This window comes from Leptinotarsa decemlineata, unplaced genomic scaffold, assembly GCF_025532065.1.
Source record: "Leptinotarsa decemlineata unplaced genomic scaffold, Ldec_3_MD MMD2_tig00000576_RagTag_RagTag, whole genome shotgun sequence".
NCBI classification, from domain to species: domain Eukaryota; kingdom Metazoa; phylum Arthropoda; class Insecta; order Coleoptera; family Chrysomelidae; genus Leptinotarsa; species Leptinotarsa decemlineata.
Genome location: NW_027412551.1, coordinates 12076214 through 12095713, shown reverse-complemented (window position 1 = coordinate 12095713; position 19500 = coordinate 12076214). Strand labels below are relative to the sequence as shown.

Sequence of the window (19500 nt, the reverse complement as noted above, 5' to 3'; positions counted from 1 at the left end):
TCTCTCATAGTAGCAGATGAATCTTTTGGTACTTCGGGTTCCATTCGACGACGATCTGCTAGCCCGGATTTCATTCTCTCTGAAGGTTACTCTGGCCGTCAAACCTTTGATCAATTTAAAATCCCCATGATGAACATCCTCTTACTTTATAAGAGAACTTGAAAAAAGGAAGGACCGAATAAATTCCCAGAAATCTCAGATGCGGTTAGTCTTTGCTACAGAGATGAAGGTCACATTTCTAAATCATATTTCAAGCGGCCTATTTTCATCATCATCATTGTGATATTATTACACACACACACAGGAATCGATTGCGGTTTAGAATGTACTGAATCATTGAAGTTACCAAACGGGTGAATCGAATATTTCCACTGGTGTTCAATGACATACCATGTCGATTTGTAAACCTACTCGAAAAAAATAATTACCCTATTACTAAGTCCACGTTTGCTTATGCTTTCTATATAGTGACGTCATACAACGTTGACTTAAATATGACTAGTTTAGGGAATCCGTCTCAGTTTGTGAAAATATTAATTGCTATCGTGTTTCTTTCTTCAGAAGAGGATGAATTTCGAGCAGTGTATCTTCTGGTTTACTGTGTGTTTTTTGTTTTCTAGTGAGTACGTATAGTGTTTCGACAAATCTCAAAATCGTGGGTGAATTCTGTTGAAGATTCGGAGTAACGAATAATCACAAATAGACAAACTTTCACACTGCTGGAAGTATTAACAAACATCGTTTTATTTATGATAAAAACCCTTTTACGTTAAATTGTTTCTCTAAGAGTTTCACAAGAAATGTCTGTGATGTTCTTAATGAACACTAAAACATCATAATTTGCAAACTGGAAAATGTACAGTGTGATCAATAAAGTTACCATCATATTAGAATTCTGTTATGATTAGCTTCATTCTGAATGTGACTTCGGCACCAGTTTCTGGTTGGATAAAAATGAATAATAATGAAAATTTTCATCACGACACGTGATGTGAATTTTCATATTATGATACTGAATTTTTTAGAAAAATATTCCAAAGGTCATTGGTTATTTACAAAAATATCTAGAACAGACTGAAAACAGTTTTCAAAAAAATTCATGAGTTCTATTTATTCGACTCGTATAGGACTATATATTTTTACGGCCATTCTAATAACTGACCTTGCTTTCAGTGGTTTTCAATATCAAGAGAGATTTTTCTTCATCTATTGTTATTCATAGGTGAACTGAGATGTGTGGTTTGTAAATTGATTTCAGTAGCACAACTGATACTGTGGTAAGTTTCATATAGAATATAGAGGACCTCACAAGACGAATGATTATGATCAAATCAGATAGTTTATACATTTTCAAAACTGTACCAATATCGCTATTTTCTGCAGTACCGAACAGATTCTATTTCGAACACTCTACATTATTGTTGTTATTAGTATATTAAAAAAACAGATTGTCAGATTCTGTTTTGTGGATTCTTATGTTTTCAGCCGGTTGGTCTCTAGTTGTTGGAGTAAATGCAATAGGTTTGTTTTTTTTGACATTGACACATAATAAATTAGAACTCAACGAATTGAAATTCATTTTGATGCCTATTTCAGACTGAGTGTATACTTTTTTCTACGTTTTTTCAACAAAAGTGATAGCTGTGTCATCATCTAATGAAGTTATTTCACAATTGAAATAATTTTTTTAAGATGTTTATATATAGGAGAAATAAGATGGGTCCCAATGTACTTCCTTGGGGTACGCCCCGAATAACTAGTAGTGATTCGTTTACCTCAACAATGTGTATTCTGTTCGTCACATATTTCCAAAGCAACACTCCTCTCACTAATGTCAGCTAGACGTTGAAGAAGTATATTATGATCGACAGTGCATTTTTCTTGATTTTGAAAACAATTATTGATTTGATTGACTGCGTTTGGTAATCCTTTGATTTGGTATTTACAAAAGTAGCAAATCGAATCAGAGAAAGGAATTTCCCATTTCAAACTGATGCAATCATTGTGGTTGTTTTCTCGTGTTTCATCAACAACTACATCAGATGAGTACCGGTCAAAAAACAATTCGTTCATAAATAAAAAACGTGTTTTTCACTCCAATCTTCTACTGGGTAATTTTGAATCGTTCGACTCAACAATTTCTTAGAAGAAAAAATAACCGAAAAATAACATGGGGGGAAATGCTTTGACAGGTATCTAAGAGCAACATCCTCGGGAGTTTCACATTCTCCATTTCTATATTGATTTCAAAAAATCCGATAATTTAAACACGTTTCAAATACAAATGTCATTGAATTTTGTAGTTCACAATACAAATACGACACTATGATGAACTAATCTTTCCAACAGAAATATGTTTGAGAAAGATCTACCAGCTGAAAGCATACACAGCTTATCAAATGTAGGAAAAGCTTTCTAAATTTCGATATGGTCTTGTCTACTAATTGCGCGTTCGTTAGAAGACGATAAGAGTGACAAAGAGAAAGAAACAATTCTGAAGTCTCTTCCTACATTCGACAAGCTGCACTTCGTAACTTCCAGCAGATACAAACGACATCAAATACTATCTGAAATCTCTGTTTAAAAAAATCTGTTTAAAATTTGTTTTCCGTTAATCAGCTGTCGCTCCCATACGGACGACAACTCTCAGAAGTTGAAAAACTTGTGCGAGCTGAGGATTAACGAGGTCTTACCTTTTAACGTGTGATTCCTAACACGAGTAGTGACTTCTGATAATATTGAGTTGGGAAATAATTATCTTTCCAATTCCTCACCAAATATTTGAAAAAATTAATGGAACTTGTTTCATTAACTTTGCCTAGTTAGTGTAGTTTTCTTTACTCCTTAAAGTTGTTGAACAGGCCATATTTCATTCATTAGAAACTCATTTCTATAGTTCCATAATCCTCAATCTCAGAAAAATTTATTTCGAAATGTATATTCTGAATTTATTGCTTTCAAGGTTCTTCATGGAGAGCTGAAGGGATAGATATAGAATGCATACCCGCAGAAGATTGTCCACTAGCCATGAAACTAGTTTCAACAAAAAAATTCGCTCCAGAAACCGTCCGCTTTCTCAAGAATTCCCACTGCGGATACTCCGAAACTAACTCTCCACTGGTTTGGTGCCCCAGCCTGAATTTCTGCACTACTCCTGATGGTCGAAACGGTATAACTTCTTTTCTAAAACACATGACAGTATTCACTACGATTTGTATTTTTGCAGGAACCTGTACTAACATAGTCGACTGCCAATATTTGTTGAACACAGCGACAACGACAAATTTCATAAAAGACTACAGATGCCACAGATACTTGAGGAATCGTGTTCATGTTTGTTGTCCACAAGAGAGTCATGAAATGGAAAACAGATTCATGGAAAACGATGATTCTGATGACTATATAGAACAAGAGGAACCTTATATATTTGATAACCCAACTGGATTTCCCGCAAGACCTCCATCTTTGGATACTCCGAACTTTATTAGTGACAGAAGAGAAGAGGAAAACTCCTCTGAAGATCAATTGTCTTCTTCAACTCATGCAAAACATTTTACCAACGGTGGACATACATCCTTCTCAAGAAATCACCAACCACTCTTCCATAGGCATCTTCATTCATACTACCACAACCATATGATCAAAAATAGGCTAGAGGAAGATGAATATTATGATAGAGATGAAAAGCGAGCAACCATTGGAGATGCTGCAGCTGATGACGTTTTGAGAAACCATATACGAGGTGACGACTATGCAGACTATTCGAGCACAAAATATTCTGGAAATGATTTCCAGACTAAAAGACCTAGCACTTCAGAAATATACTCCAATGTTGACGAGTTTCAATCGCCTTCAGGGATACACATCTCACAACCAAAGAAGAGAGATTTTACCACCACACCTACAATTATCCCTTCACCTACTCAAACGAACTTCAGAAGTTGGAAAACTTCGGGTCAGCGAGAAAACAAATCAGAAGACAGAGATCTTTCTAGAACTAGTGTTTTAGAAAAATTTTCATCGATCTGTGGCAGACAAACTGCAAATAGCGACAAAATCATGGGTGGTACTACTAGCGATTTGGGGGAGTATCCTTGGATGGCACTCTTGCAATATACTAGTAATCAGGGTAAAAAGTTTGGTTGTGGTGGCACTCTGATCAGCAATAGACATATTTTAACTGCGGCTCATTGTGTGAATAGGAATATTTTGAGAGCAAAAAGACTGGAACTGTGAGTATGCATTGTTTTATTATATTGGTACGTTGGTGTAACGGTACTTTAGAAGATTCATCATTTTGCACATATCGAGTTCATCAGATTAAATATCATCGGCCATGTTCACGAAGAATTGAAGATTAAATCAGATTGGAGCATGTTTTTGTCTTTTTTTCTTTGTGATGTGCTTTCCTCAGTTATGAATTCTACTTTCATTTGATTTTTCTAACTCTGACTTGTATACTTCATCAACATCTCATAGATATATCGTTTTCTTTATATTTTTTTCACAATCTTCTCTTATAGATATTCCACTATCATTCTGAATGATCTGATAAACTGGTTTGTTGCAACCACTTTGCATTGTTCTGTCAGTTTTCCATTTTTCGATGCAAAATGTTTTTCCAATGGAGCGGGGTTAAATTTCCAAGGTTTATTTGTAGTTGCTGAAAATTAACTGAAACTAAACATTGTAAAAGGCTTTTCACTTCCAAAAACAAATGAATATCCTTTAAGTATTTTCTATCGAAGTTTTCTGATTAGGAAAACAGAACGACTGAAGTTGTGGTGATATTCGGGATTTTTCTAGGAAACGCAGGTATATTGAGAAACTGAAAGGGAACTTTAGAAACGTTTTTGATAATGCGAGTACTTTATTACTCCTTCAAAGATAACAAAATTTCACAATTTCAGATACAAGGTAATTTTGGGGGAATATGATACCAGAAATGAAACAGACTGTATTTACCTACCATTTGGGAAAAAATGTGCTGACCCATCAAAAGTTTATGGAATTGGATCTGTAGTAGAACACAAGGAATTTGATGGAGTTAATGGCACAGATGACATAGCACTGATAGTGTTGGATAGAGAAGTTGAATTCACAGGTATTGAAAAATTTAAATATTATTCACATATTACAAAACGTGAAATCGAATTTTTTAATATATTCAGTATTTCAGTAATATTCTTTTCATTTTTGGGTCTCAATTTTCAAATCGCATACTTTCTAAGGAATCTTCCGTTATATCTTCGGCTAATCATGACTAAACTTTTCTTCGAATTTCTGTAAACATAGAAACCGGCAGTTGTGATACACATTATTGAAAGGTTACAAAATAAGTTAATTAGGATGATTGTGAATGCTCCTTGGTTCGTGCGGAACGGAGCCATCCGCAGAGATTTGCAGCTGCCTTCCATTCGGCAGTCCATCCAGGCGAGGAATCAGAGAGTTTTTGAAAGTACGGAAACTCATAAAAATCCGTTAGTTAGGGAAGCCACAGATTATGCTGTAGGCGACCCCTCCCGATATAGAAGGCCCCGACACTCTGTCGAATGAGGCCCTCATGTCCCCCGTTAATGGATGAACAACTTTCTCATCCATCCCACCCTAGCCAGGTAGGGATATCCCGTGAAGGGCGGCACTGATGTCTAAGGACTTCATGCCGCCATACCATCAGTCATGAAACCATTGGTCCTTCTCGAGACCAAAAATCAGCCGAAAGGGTAGGGGAGCTGGACTCCATCCAGATTGACACGAAGATGACTTTCCACCTGACGTTCCACATTATTGAACTCTCACGCAGAAAAATTGTAAATTACGTACTCATTACTCCATAATTTGCATTGTCATTGACGGTTTTATATAAAATATCTACTTATGAAAAGTAGTAGGTTATCTTATGGATGAAACTTCCAAATATAATTATCATTCAGACACATCTATATTCGAATGAATATACAGTGTCATCCACAAAGTACGCACCATATGGAAAACTTTTTTACTAAGGGTTTTTCGACAAGAAGTTATTCCTGATAAAAGAAGAAGAAGAAGAAGTTATCCCTGAAACTGAACATGCACCAACAAGAGTAAAGTACTCTTATTTTGAAAAATTTTGGGAAATATTATTCAAAAAAGGTGTTGAGCATTGAAAAATACATCCGGATTCGAAGTCATGGCCATCTAAATGGAGTTTTATTTTTTTACCCGTTTTTTTTTTAAATGGGGACTACGAAAAACAAATTTTTGCCAAAGTGATAAATAGACAGCATCCTGTGAACGATAGTTCATTTTGAAAGCCTGTAATATTACAAATTACACAACTATAGTTTTAACCACGGTCAATGTTTTGAAAAGTAAATCAATTTTCAAAGTTTTTGGTGCAAAGTTATTTTTATTTTTTGTTGTCACCGAAAATTACTCAAAATCATACAGTATTGTAACAAAAACTCAATATTCAGTGATATCAAATCACAAAAAGTCAAAATAAAATAGGTATTTCTGAACAGTCATTGATTTCCTGAAGATTTTTTTGTCCAAAGTAAGTATTTTAAGTTGAAGAACGGCGTTTATATGAAATAAACTTCCAATTGCATTTGACACCAGCGATTCAAATCCAATGGGAATCACTACTTTCACACAGGACCGGCTCTAAGAGCGCCTTAAGAATTTTCCTGTAGTGCTTTTGTTACGCCATAAAAAAATCTTTGACTTTTTCAGATTACGTCAAACCAATCTGCTTTCCTTTTGACACTATCACAATGAAGACCAATGAATCTTTAACAGTAGCTGGATGGGGAAGAACAACAAGTACAGGTGAGATGTTTATTACTACACATAATACACATTCTACAGATACTACACTCAAAAGGTGAAAAATATCCACTTTCAGCAATACATTTTTCTCTGTGATAACACATTTCTCACGATCGTATGTAGCGAACCACATTTCACTTGCCACTTTCATGTTTTCCCAAATAAAACGTTACCTACCTTCATCAGGTAGGTGAGGAACATAAATGCGTGGCTTAGGAAGTGAGTCTCCTGTGCCGTATTAAGGTATGTGCTGCAGGTTCCTAGCTACTTCCAAGTCACGCTTTCCTGATACTCTCTGGTAATCCGTAGCCATCTAGGCCTGAATGTGCAGCACTGGATCATTCTTCTTCAATATCTTTCGCAGCAGCCATGATAGCTTACTGAAGTGATTCCAGATGATCAATCGATATTGAGTTTGTCGGATTTTCAAGGTGCAAGATTCCCACCTCAATAACCTGTTCATATAATGTATAAGTTAGCCAAAAATTGGGATATGATTGATTCTACTCAGCAAGGCTTTTTGCCTTGGGTTTTGGTAAAACATTGTTAGAGCTTGAGCGTTTTCTGACTTTTTCAGAGAAAGTTCGTTTCCTTTCCTGCTGCAAGGATTCGGTGGAAGGCAGACTGAAGGAATATCTTGCTCTTGATTCGATGTTGGAGTAATTACATCGACGCTCATATTCTCAGTATTTTCAGAGATGAATCATTCAGTTATTGATTATTCGATGAAAAGTCCACGAGTTGCTAGGATCATGAGACTCTGAAATAGACAATTTTTTGATAATTATAACTTCGAGAAGGCTGTATATCCGAAAGGAACTGTAGCGCCAGATTTTGACTTTTCCGGTGACTGTTACAGTCATTTTATGCGATTCCACCACAGGATGCTTCCTATGCCGGCTCACGTCGCAAACGCCTCCATGAGGCTCATAGACGAGGGGCTGCTAACTTCGCCTCACTCATTCACTGAGTCCATCATTGACTATTCCTACGGTTACCACTATGTAAGCAAATCAGAAGCACCCTCTTGTTTCCCAATTCACCGTATCGAAAACCTTCTTGTCTGACCATCGTGTTTCTCCGATATTGATCAAAGCAAGGTCGTAGTGTACCTTAATACACCCATACCTTAACTTTGGTCCTGCAAACAGTTTCATCAGACCAGAACCTATCGTTGGCATTGCTTTAGGCTTTGCCACACAAAGATTGAACACCTGGATGGCAGGAAGATTCATGGACTTCTGGCAGAATCTTTCAGGTTCGGCCCACTCCAAGGCGTTTATTCACCCTTCGAAGCTTGATACCAAATCAAACAATTGTTGAACTATAGTAGGGATGAACTACGATGTCTAACAGGACTTCTTACAGGTCACTGTCATCAGAATCATCTTGTGCAGAGAGAGTGTGTATTGCCTCTGTTTAGAAAATGATGAAACAGCAGAGCACAAACTCTGTGACTGCCCCGCTGGGCAGTCACAGACTTAGAGTTCGGCAGAGCCGTACTCTTAACATCTGACCTGAAAGACCACTCATCAGACAAACTAATAGGCTTCGTTAAAGAGCTGAGTTCATTTGTCGAGTGTGAATAGGTGTGAGTCACAATAAACCCTTGAGGGTTGCGGTGAGGAGTCGAATGGACCCACTCACTTTGGACCTAACATAATCTTACCTAACTTTAACTTTGACCCGCTGATGTTCTAGCGGTCATTACTCTCTTACCTCTCGACAGCTTTTACAGAGCCTAAACTTCTATTCTCAACTTGTGTAGTGGCTGAAGGATGGTTTATATTTCTATATTTTGCCTGATATTTTGGAGAAATGATCAATACATCTTCTGAATCAAATCCCATATCGTCCTGGATTCAACAAATTCGAAACTTTTCTGCTAATTTGATTTTCACAATTTTTGTTCGAATATATTTCTAGTACATAGTTTCTCTGTTGTGGAGGAACTAAAAAACTAGAAGCAACGAACGACGTTAATAATCATTTGTCTGCCTGGAATCAAAATAATTCAACAATATTTGTTGAGGGTTCGAGTCGATGGAGTATTCCATCATCAGAACAGTATGTGATAAAAATAAAAATAATGATCTGAACTTTAGTTCCATTTTCATTCGTCTTTTCAATATCTTCTCATCTATTAATTTTTGTATAGATTCCTCGAGTCCAATTCTGAAGAAAGCCACACTCCCCAATGTGGATAAAGAAGATTGCAACCAATATGGTAAATTCCTGACACAAGGTCAAATATGTGCAGGTTTTGGCAATGGTGTTGATACCTGCACAGGAGATTCAGGAGGTCCTCTGATGCTGCTGAGGGCACAGAACTTCGAATTTATCACCTATCAAATAGGGATAGTTTCTTACGGATTTGTTGCCGAGGAATGTGGAAGTGCTCCGTCCGTTAATACATTCGTTCCCTACTATATGGATTGGATCAGGAGGAATATTCGTTGAAGAAGAACTACATGAGTGTTTGTTCTGAACTCCCGAAGATGTCGGACTGTTTTTGGTATAAAATTCCAAGATATGTAGCGGATCTTGCTTGTATCATCCATGTGATACAATAAGGAACAATCATGAATGAAATCAAAAGATAAATATTTATATATTTGAAATTGTTAGTTCATATAAAAATAAACAATAATTAAACTTGCTCAAAAAAACAGTTTTGTTGAATTTTTTTTCTATTCTGTCCTTAGTTTTTTTCATTATTATTATTCTCAGTTGGTTAGGTAGCAAGTAATGAAGCTGAACCCCTATTCCGTTTTTTTTATACATATGACTAGATTTGATTGACAGAAGGATGTATGTTATAATGTGTATTATATGATTTTATATTTTTGTGTACACATACAGATATTTTTAACAAATAAAGACTTGTGGTAGTCGAAATCTTTTTTTTTTTTGATATTCCTCTACATGGCTCAACAAACTCAAGATCAAATATCATTCTAATTATTCACATGGGCATCATTATACACAATTTATCTATTCATCCACATCAACATAACGTAGCACCGAAAGTATTATTCACAGACTATTGAATATTCCACTTTCAGAAAGCAATTTCCTAAGAGAACTGATTTTCTTGAAACATATTGCTGCAAAATTGTCATTGTCAATGTATATTGTTTACGCCGGTATCCAGGCCGGGTGGTTTGGATAGTCAAGTAAAGGGGGCCACGTATGTGAACTTAAAAATCCAAAGGTCTTCCGAAAAGGAGTCGACTAGTGAAAAATGATGTGTTTTTATGAAAATATGATTAAAAAAACTCAGGGTAGCAGCATTGCGTTGAGCAAGATCGCTACGCCCCTGACGGAGTTCTTGTCAATTTTTGACAATGACCTAGCCGAATAAGCAAGTGAAACAAACTGTTTTCACTTGAAAATGGTGTAACAACCATTACGACTGGTGTCGGTTTGTTACACCATCTTCAAGTAAAGACATTTTTTTTCTTCAAAAGGGTATAACAAATAAAAAACTACGTATAAATCAGACAAAAGTTATTTTCTTTAACCTATATTTAACAGTAGCACTTGTGCTAACTAAGTTGAACTTCGCCTTTTGTTATGTCAGCAACTAGCTCTCTAATTTATTTAAATATTTGTATGTAACTACAGCTGGGTAACAATAAAGACGATTATTATCATTATTATTATTATTATTATTATTATTATTAATAATAAAACTGTTCAATGACATTTCTAGCTTTCGACGCTGTTAAATTCAGTTTAACAGAAATATCAGTCATATTGTCTTTGGTATGAATGTTATATTAAACACATACTATAACTTTTACTTCTCAGCATATGCAAACCAAATAAATCAAAGAACTTGACAATGGTCATTAGAAATGCCATATAGAAAAATTGGCAGGATAATATTAATAGTGAACGAAAGTGAGTATTTCCTCACGGATCTTTCACAATTCAAACCACCTTCGGCTTACCTTGGGTAAGTTTAAAATTCAATCAAACTAAAGAAAAACTAGAATTCATAGTTGATTTTTTCATATCTCATTTGTCGGAAATCAATTCTTCAAACGCATCATTATCATAAATCGAACCCAACACGAAAATTATTATCGACATTGAATTTTGAAAACTGAAAAAAATTTAAAATAAAAAAAGTATCCTTCGAGCCGGATTTGAACCAGCGACCTATGGATGTCTACATTTTATATTCCACTACAGTCCACCGCTCTACCAACTGAGCTATCGAAGGTTATATGTTGTTATAGAAATTATAATATATATCGTACAATTCAATAATATAACATTCTTTGGTTACGTATTATATTGTCTAATGGCATAGAAAATAGTTTGTTCCAATGAAATATTGAGCTTGAAAGATTTTCATTGGAATAGATGGATACCGAATTATGAAAAAGTATAATAATCAAGGTAGCTTCTCATTTAGTTCAAGCATTTGAAAGTATTTAAAACAAATCATTCCTAATAGGTACCTAATGAAACTGGGTATATTCGTCTCCAACAACATTGTAGGTAAGCCGGTTAAAATTGAAAAATTGTAAGTTATAAAATGAGAATTCGATCAAACCGATTCTTTACAAAATACGCTCAGACTGGTATTAGGTACAACAAAATTGAAAGCAACAATTGTTTTCTTTCATTGTTGAACTGAAAGGATTTTTATTCTTCGCAGATGGTTAACTGATATAGTTTTTTGTCATTTACACAATATTCCCTCTTTGAAGACGCAGATGATTATTCTGGAAAGCTCGCTAGTCACTATAGTGTACCTAGTAGGAAACCTCGAATAATATTACATAAACATGTTTGACGAACGTACAACGAAAAGTAATATTGTCCAAATCTTTTGGTAATAACTAAAGAAATGAAAATACTGTTCTTTCATTGGCCTGAACTGAAATTTGGAATGAATATAAAAAAATCGTCACAACTCCCGCATTACACAAAATGATTCGAACTGAGGTGGGACAAGAAATATGAAGAACACTAGACTATTTTCCATTTTGAATTCATTCATATTGCACTGACCATTTCAAACTGACACTTTTATTTTCTGAAACGAACTTACATCGTGACAAAATCTAAAGAGAAGTAAACCCACAAACTACACAGATTTTATTAACAATAATAACGGTGAAAAATCCATCACACTTTACCAACATGATTTTTCGGCTTATGCCATGGATATATCTCCCTCTTGAGTGAAGTCATCGTCCCCTCCATCCCCTTTCCGTGGATCTCCTCCAGCATATCGGAAATTTCCGGCCCATTACTCACGTTCTTGTTAATAGTCTCGCTAGCTTGTCGAATTTTGTCAAATATCGCATATTTTCTCTCATCGTGTGGCCTCAGAACGTTGTTCTTCTTCATTGAGAAGTAAATGAGCTCCAAAATGCCTTGACTCCTCACCAGGTAGTCCCTCTGAGCCAACCGTTGTAGCCGCTCCTTCTCTTCATACTCCACAATCGATTGAGCTTCGAAGGAGTTGCTGTAGTCACTTCTGACGCTGAGCGGTGTAGAAGAAGCTCGAGAGACTGCCCTACTAGGTGCTGGTTCGGCCAGTATAGGCTTGGCTCTTGCTGAAATCCTCTTGGAAGCCTCCAACTTAGCTTTCAGCTGCATTTCGTCTCTGAGAGCATTCTGGGCTGCTTCTCTAGCTCTGCTGGAGGCGGTATCACAGTACAGCGAGTTTTGTCCCTGTTCGAAGTACTTCATGTAATTGTGTTCTGTGTTGGCACATGGGTACACGATTCTGAACCCTCCCCTATTGGCCATTTCTTGTTTGAAGTACTCGGTGAAGTACTTGGAGTCACTGTTGGACTGATTCTCCCTAGGGTTAGACCCACTCAGCAACCTTTCCCTAACACGCTTTCTGTCCTCACGAATGAGCTTTCTTTTGTCGCAGATCTCTAGGTTCATCATCGCGAACATATCGTAAAGTAGGGCTTCTTTGACTTCGCAATCCAGTTCTGTGTCCGTATGGAAGCTTGGAGAGTGGTTAACTTCAAGAACTTGGGGGTTCATCCTTTTGTCAAGCAAGATGTCGATTCCTAGTAGCTCACAGCAAGCAGGAATCACGTCGTGGTTTGGAAAACAGGCTGCGTAGCTATGCTTCAGTACCGGGTAAGCGCTGATTATAGTTTTGATGATGACGTCATCGATCCTGTACCAAATTGCTTCTACGTCATGCTTCAAACTCTTCAGGTAATTGTTGAACCAAGACAGCTTTCTCTTGCTTCCCCCTTCGGTGTCCTGGTTGTAGGTCCTGCTGTGTTTGTTCACGGCGTAGTTGGTGAGATGCATGAAAACGTTTGTTATGTTGATGCCGTTTGGCTCTTTGTACCTACTAGTGGCGAACCTGACTAGGCCTTCATTGTAGATGAAGATTCTCAAAGGATCACAGGATGTGATCAGAGTGTATACCCTCAGATCGAACTTGTACCCATCGATTAGAAACGGTTTGGTGATGTAAACTTGGCAGATTCCTCTGTCACAAGGTCGGATTTCCTTCAGTGTCTTAGTGATCACGATGCCTCTACCTTGACTACCGGCCTCAGGTTTGAGGATGAAGGTTTTGTTCTTGCGTAATCTACTGTAGGTTAGAGCTTCTCCTAGGTCGGCGGGAAAACACCAAGTTTTAGGGAAGAAGTTGTAGTCTCTTGGGAACATGCGTAGCATTCTGTTCAGGTTTCGAGCTAGTAGGTCTTTCCTGCAGATTTCCAGCATTCCTGTAAATAACGAAAGTAATGGATCATGGAGTCTAGCTGGTGCCTCAATATACGTGATCGTTGGAGTTCAATCACAAGTGGGTGATGAGAGGAACAGAATGGTAGTGGTTTTAGAGCGAGGAAATAATCATTTGAAAAGTTATTTGAAATATATAATTTGATATTTCAACTTATCCTTATGAAACCCTTGCCTAACCTAACATAACCCTAACCTAATCCTCGCCTAACCTAACCCAACCCTAACCTAACCTAAAACAAAATTCGAACAACAGACCGTTGCTTACATCCAGACCATCAAAAGTAGTTAGAAGTGGCTTTATCACGCACATGTGCGAGTACCTTCAATGATAATAATAATAATATGTCTTTATTCATCACAATAAGAATAACAAATTGAGTAAAATTCAAAGAAATGATGAATAGTCGGAGTTCAGCTATGAGAGCTGCTTTTGAACTCAATCTCGATTGGTATGTGTTCTTATTATTTTTTATAATATTCGGATATGTGAGAAATTGTCGAAATATGTTTGTATATGTCGTGCCCAATCACTGTCGTGCGAGAAATATGTCGTTCAACCTTTACTTAAACTTTCTTTGAAGTCTGTGGGGATGGTGTTATACAACTTTGCCGCATTATAGGAGGAACTTCGAGTTAACATTGCTGTGGAATGCCTGGGAATGGGCAAAGATTGCCTATTACGAGAAGTGCTACTGTGTGATAGTGCAACCAGTCTTTCACGTAAGTAAGGAGGATATCCCGAAACAAGAATTCTATGCGTGGAACTAACCAAATGGATTGCTCTTAGATATTTGAGTGAAAGCCAGCCAGAATTTCGAAAGGACGGACTTATGTGATCATACTTTTGGATACCGTAAGAAAATCTGACACAACTATTTTGTATACGCTGGAGTCGCATTATACATCTAATTGTTATGAGGCGGGTCCGTAGATAGAATTGCAGTAAGCTGATTTTGAAAAAATAAGTTTTTCACAAAGACTCAGCTTCAGAGTTTGTCATGAAAGGTCTCTACTTGGATATAGTTGTCTCAATACATTGAATGACGTTTCACACAGATGACTTACATGCTTCGTGAATCTCAAGTATGTATCTAACCACAAGCCCAGATTTTTACATTCATTCACAAAAGGAATTATGTTATAAACAAATAACATGACCTGGGATTTCTTGGGATTGAAAATAAGATTATGTGCACAGAATACATCGTATAGAGTTTTGAGGTTTCTGTTAATATTTTCATTAGTGAATGTAATATCTTTGAAGTTGATTGATGAATAATATAAATGACTAATATAAATTGCAAAAAGGAGCGGTCCCAGCACTGAACCTTGCAGTACACCAAATTTTTTTTGATTTCATGGTTGAATGGTTATCATCAAGGTGAGTTGGTTGGGTCTTTTTGGAGAGATATCTATTCATAAGTGGCATTGCATTATGGGTGAAAGCAAAGCACTTAAGTTTTATGCACAATGAAGAAGAATGCAAGGTATCGAATGCTTTACTATAATCAAACATTAAGAGACATGTGGAATTTCCTTCATCGAGTGATTTGAATATGTCGTCAGTGACGAGACTCAGAGCCGTAGTAGTGCTATATTGAGGGCGAAATCCATGCTGAACGTATGGATTTTGTTTAACATAATCTGTGATCTGTTCTTTTAATGATCATTTCAAAGGCTTTTGAGATAGCAGGAAGAATATTTATATCGTCGAGAATTCCGCCACAATGAGTTGGATCCATTATCAGAGCTAATTAAATATTTCAATAGTCTATTCTAACCAAAGTATATGTGAATTTTGACAATAATAATTCATTTTTTCATTTTCCTCGCCCTAAAACCCTAAAACGCCCAGTGTGAGTGTGTTCCCAATAACTGAAGTCCTGCCATATACCTACATCAACTCCAGTTGATACGTCAAACACAGTACTTCGACCTCGCCACTGAAGATGACTGCCGCAGTTGCGGTTGAAACGTTTGGAGAATATAACCAAAGAAGACCACGGTCAAACCCGGAAACCAACAAAAACTGAATTTCATTTGTTGAACGCTACAATTCACTTTTAAGGAATGTTTTGTTATGGTTTCTTGTCACTTCATACTCGCTCAATCCTGATAACGATTTTAGATGTTGAAACATATTTTCTACTTCTCACTGATGATGAACAAAAAGGTGCTGACGTCATCAATAATAAGATTCGCCAGAATGGAATGATTCAGTTTATGTCAGAGGTCAAATTCAATAATATAAACGAACTTTTCAATTTTCTCTAACCTTAATTCGAATCGGAATTGTGCATACAATTTTTTGAATAAATATAACGAATGAAGATGTATTTTCAAAACCAGTGTAGCAGATTTTTTTTTCTATTCAAAATATGGACCAACAAGTAGCTATTTTTCTTCATCTACTCAACCAATAATATGACGAAACCCAAGAAATTATATGGTAGTATAAATGATAATACTCATGTAGATACTATTGCAATAATTGTAGTTAATACATTCATCAATTATGACTTACACTCCCTGTTTCGAAAGACTCGAGATTCATTGGTTAAGGTGAATCATCGGTGAATCATCAAGATGATTAAACCTCTGAAGAAGCCAGCCACTTGTGCTGGCGAAACGATAGGATGCAGTTCCAACGACGGCCTTCAAACCCGAATGAAGATAGTTACACTGACTCGAGATTCGTAGAAAGAAATCAACGAATTTCCTCTGGAAAATTGCTCCTCATGACTCTCTGGTGGTTTGGAAAAGGGGACGTTTCATGAACTATAACGATTGAAACGAAGCAGAAACTGACAACTGACGTAACGTAATGCCAAACTCCTTTCCAAAACCAACCTCGCGCTAGTTTTGAATCATGAATACCTTTTAGCGTCGGAATGAATATATTTGAATCACGTTTGGAATGCATGGACTCCAGAAAACGCTTCTAGATCCTGCTGAATATTTGACATAACTAACCTGGAAAATGGTTGATTTTCTGAAACCTCCTCATCTCCTTGCACCTATCCACCGTGATGGACAGATCCGTCCAGTACATATTCCAGTTTTCTCCTTCACTAACCTCCCTGTAATTGAATTTCTGAGCAACCCTTCTGATGACATCGTACCTGCAGTGCGTTAAACAGACAGTGACGACCCGTTTCCTCTTTTTTGGGGACTTGATCTTGGTGGCGCTATCGGATTTCTTGGAAATTTTCGCCTGCGGGACCTTTTTGGGGGGCTTCTGTTTCTCATCGCTTGAAGACCAGTCCGATGAATCGCTGATGTCGTTCAGGGGTATACTAGTGTTCGATTCGCTAGCCATTGAATGGGGGGATTTTGTTAAACGTATACCCTTGGGGGCATGCTATAAAAATTTAATGTGACACGTGGTTCACATCAGTTGACGTTACGAAAAATTTTGCAAGTGTCATTTGTGGGGTTGTTTCTGTGGGCGATGGTGTCGACCAATCAGATTTTGGAACATACAGAGGGTTTGAGCGACAAGTCTGGAAAGAACAAATAACAGTTCTGGTTGATATTCGGAATGTTGTCGGCAGAAGATGGAAAAAAAAGTTGTTTTTACTTACGTGAGTGATGGCGCAGGACACAATCCTGAAGTAATTCCAGGACATTCCAGGACATCGGCTGCAGATGCACATCTTCATTGGCAGCAGAAAGTTGCGCATCTTAATGAGGATCTGAAGGTGATTTCCATTTGGGGTGGAAGTACCCAGGTTCAATTCAATGCCACAAAAACCTAAGCATCGGTTTTTTCTGAAAAGATAAAGGTTTGCGAAGCGGATACAATAATGTCAGGACAAACAATTCCGTTTCCTGCTTCGATGAGTTTGTTGGGGGTTGGAATGGACACCAATATGTCTTGGCACGACCATGTCACTGAAATTGCTGAGGCTGCTTCTCAAAAGCTTGGAACATTGTTCCGTACCAGCAATTTTTGATGCTTTATAAAGCTCAGGTCAGACATCCTTTTGAGTATTGTTCTGATGTATGGAGCTCCGCCCCTAAGCATATCCTCAATAGTTTGAAACACCGAAGAAAGGTTGGAGATTTGTTTCTCTTCTATAGATGATTTCACGGAAAGAGTTCAAGTGAATCCACCACGAGCGGTACATATCAGAAATACGCGGTGGACTGCGGCTGCTCATCTTTTTGAGGTTCAACTCAGTACACCTCGAACTTCACTGTTTAAGAACTCTTTCATTTGGAGAACTACGTGTATGTGAAATGTAGTGTGTTATTCAAGTCACAAATAAGAGGTTACAAATTCACTTTGATATGACTGCTCCTTCCGAATATTACGAATTCAAATGAAGCTCAAATTTTGTGAAAGTTATTTTCCGGGTTTTTTGGCTATGGCCTCTAGGTTCTTATGACTGACGTTTCGTCCACTACTGCTGTAGACATTAAAAAAGGCGATATGGTAACGGTTGCAGTGCCCGAGCACGGGCACTGGTAACAGTATTCCTAGCTTTTGAGGAGCGGCTTTTGCAATTGCAGCGCATGTATAGATATTCACTATATATTTTTTTTTTCAATATTCAAACTTTTATTCATAACCTAAGCAAACTTCGACGTTAGTTTCTAATCCAGTCATTTAAGCTCAAATGGTTATATAAATTTTATTTACAAAAATGAGGAGTTGAAAAAAATTACAAAATTGAAGAAACTAAAAGTTAAACTTTCCCTCGGTTATCTTAAAGGCGCGATTTTGTTCCATCCTTTACATAAAAGAGGACATTCTAGCACGCGCTAGTATACGGGTGTCTGCAGTATGCTGTATAATGTCCTCTGTTAGTAGTCCCACTGTGATTTAAAAGTGCATATAGATTATAACAAGTAGCCACATTTTCTCCTGCAAAATTGTCCATATCCAATCCTTCTAGAGGAAATTCGATGACATCATTCAATTTGCCTCTACTTTCCGTTGGAGAGAATCTTTTTAAATGTTTTACTAAAATATGGGGAAACTTGTGGATTGATAGGGACTTTATGCATTTTCTCCTTTCCTTGCATTTCGAACACGTCGGTTTTTCAATTCCATCCAAAGTTTCTTCTCTTGTAAAATAATCTAAGCATTGCCACAAACTCAATTGGTCGGTTCTTTGTGGTATGGAGAGAGACAAATGCCAGAAAAGATCAAATGTTACTGAAGAGTATCCACAGTGTGTGCATTTCATCGTGGATTTCAATTGGCCAACGAAATTATCTACAATCTTAGAGTTATGCATCCTCAAATATGTGAGCCATGACTCTTGTGCGTTTCCGCTGTCGCTCAATTTTTCGTCAATCTCCGTTAAGATTGGTTTAGGTTTCTCATTAATTATATCAACCTCTTCATGTAATCCTTCTAAAAGATAACGGAGAAACTCCTGGGCGTCTTGATGGGAATTACCGATGAATCGAGGAGCAAAACTTTGAATCTGATTTTTTAAGGAGGCTGTATTTACTACTTTATCAAATGAATCTTCTGACCACAACTCCTTGATGACTTCTGCAAACGATTTTATTAAAGCACCCTTCATACTAGAAATACTAGTATTGATATCTTTCATGAATTCATCCTTTTTCAAATATTCCAATAACCATCTCGTATTTGATAAACATTGAATTACGCTGTTCATGAAACAGATGTTACCAATATTTTTTAAACCATTTAACCCAAAGGTTTTGACTGAAGAATTTATCACTGAACAATCCGAAATATCTTTGAAACCCATTTGAGAATTTTGCTGAGATAAAGTATTTTTTTCATTTGCTTTCATTTTAATTTCATTAAGTGGTTTCTTATTACCTCTCTTTTCTTTATAAAATTGGTTTTCAGCAAACAAGTAAATTTCATCAAGTTTTTTGGAATCAGGGAGAGTACCGAAACACGAAGCTGCATTTCCTCTTTGGATGGCAATACTAATTTTCTGAATGAGA

The 19500-nt window shown here is 36.9% G+C and overlaps 2 protein-coding genes and 1 non-coding gene across 4 annotated transcripts; 1 reads left to right on the top strand and 2 right to left on the bottom strand.

The window, feature by feature from the left end:
- The first annotated feature begins 369 nt into the window (after nt 1-369).
- Nucleotides 370-9613, top strand: LOC111509978 (uncharacterized). 2 transcript variants are annotated; one of them, XM_023165841.2, is made up of 6 exons: nt 370-619; nt 2963-3169; nt 3227-4232; nt 4911-5104; nt 6718-6813; nt 8972-9613. In XM_023165841.2, exons 1-6 carry the CDS (start codon nt 568-570, stop codon nt 9271-9273), a joined length of 1857 nt encoding a protein of 618 aa, XP_023021609.2. In that variant the 5' UTR covers nt 370-567; the 3' UTR covers nt 9274-9613. The 2 variants fall into 2 exon arrangements, with proteins under 2 accessions (XP_023021609.2, XP_074030545.1); XM_074174444.1 differs by having other exon boundaries at nt 529-623; nt 8972-9612.
- A 1339-nt stretch (nt 9614-10952) lies between these two features.
- Nucleotides 10953-11044, bottom strand: TRNAY-GUA (transfer RNA tyrosine (anticodon GUA)). The gene is given in 2 exon segments: nt 10953-10988; nt 11008-11044. It is a non-coding gene; the product is annotated as a tRNA-Tyr (tRNA).
- A 799-nt stretch (nt 11045-11843) lies between these two features.
- LOC111509974 (tubulin polyglutamylase ttll6) lies at nt 11844-17003 on the bottom strand. Its single transcript, XM_023165839.2, has 2 exons — nt 16534-17003; nt 11844-13541 (listed from the first exon to the last, which is right to left on the bottom strand). Exons 1-2 carry the CDS (start codon nt 16877-16879, stop codon nt 11959-11961), a joined length of 1929 nt encoding a protein of 642 aa, XP_023021607.1. The 5' UTR covers nt 16880-17003; the 3' UTR covers nt 11844-11958.
- Nucleotides 17004-19500: the final 2497 nt, after the last annotated feature.

Bases quoted from the DNA above. Each gene is read 5' to 3' on its own strand.
- LOC111509978 (XM_023165841.2), top strand. From the start codon at position 568: ATGAATTTCGAGCAGTGTATCTTCTGGTTTACTGTGTGTTTTTTGTTT. The intron at 620-2,962 runs GTGAGTACGTAT...ATTGCTTTCAAG, and splicing joins TGTGTGTTTTTTGTTTTCTA to GTTCTTCATGGAGAGCTGAA. The intron at 6,814-8,971 runs GTGAGATGTTTA...ATTTTTGTATAG, and splicing joins GGGAAGAACAACAAGTACAG to ATTCCTCGAGTCCAATTCTG.
- LOC111509974 (XM_023165839.2), bottom strand. From the start codon at position 16,879: ATGGCTAGCGAATCGAACACTAGTATACCCCTGAACGACATCAGCGAT. The intron at 13,542-16,533 runs GTTAGTTATGTC...CGTTATTTACAG, and splicing joins GAAAATCAACCATTTTCCAG to GAATGCTGGAAATCTGCAGG.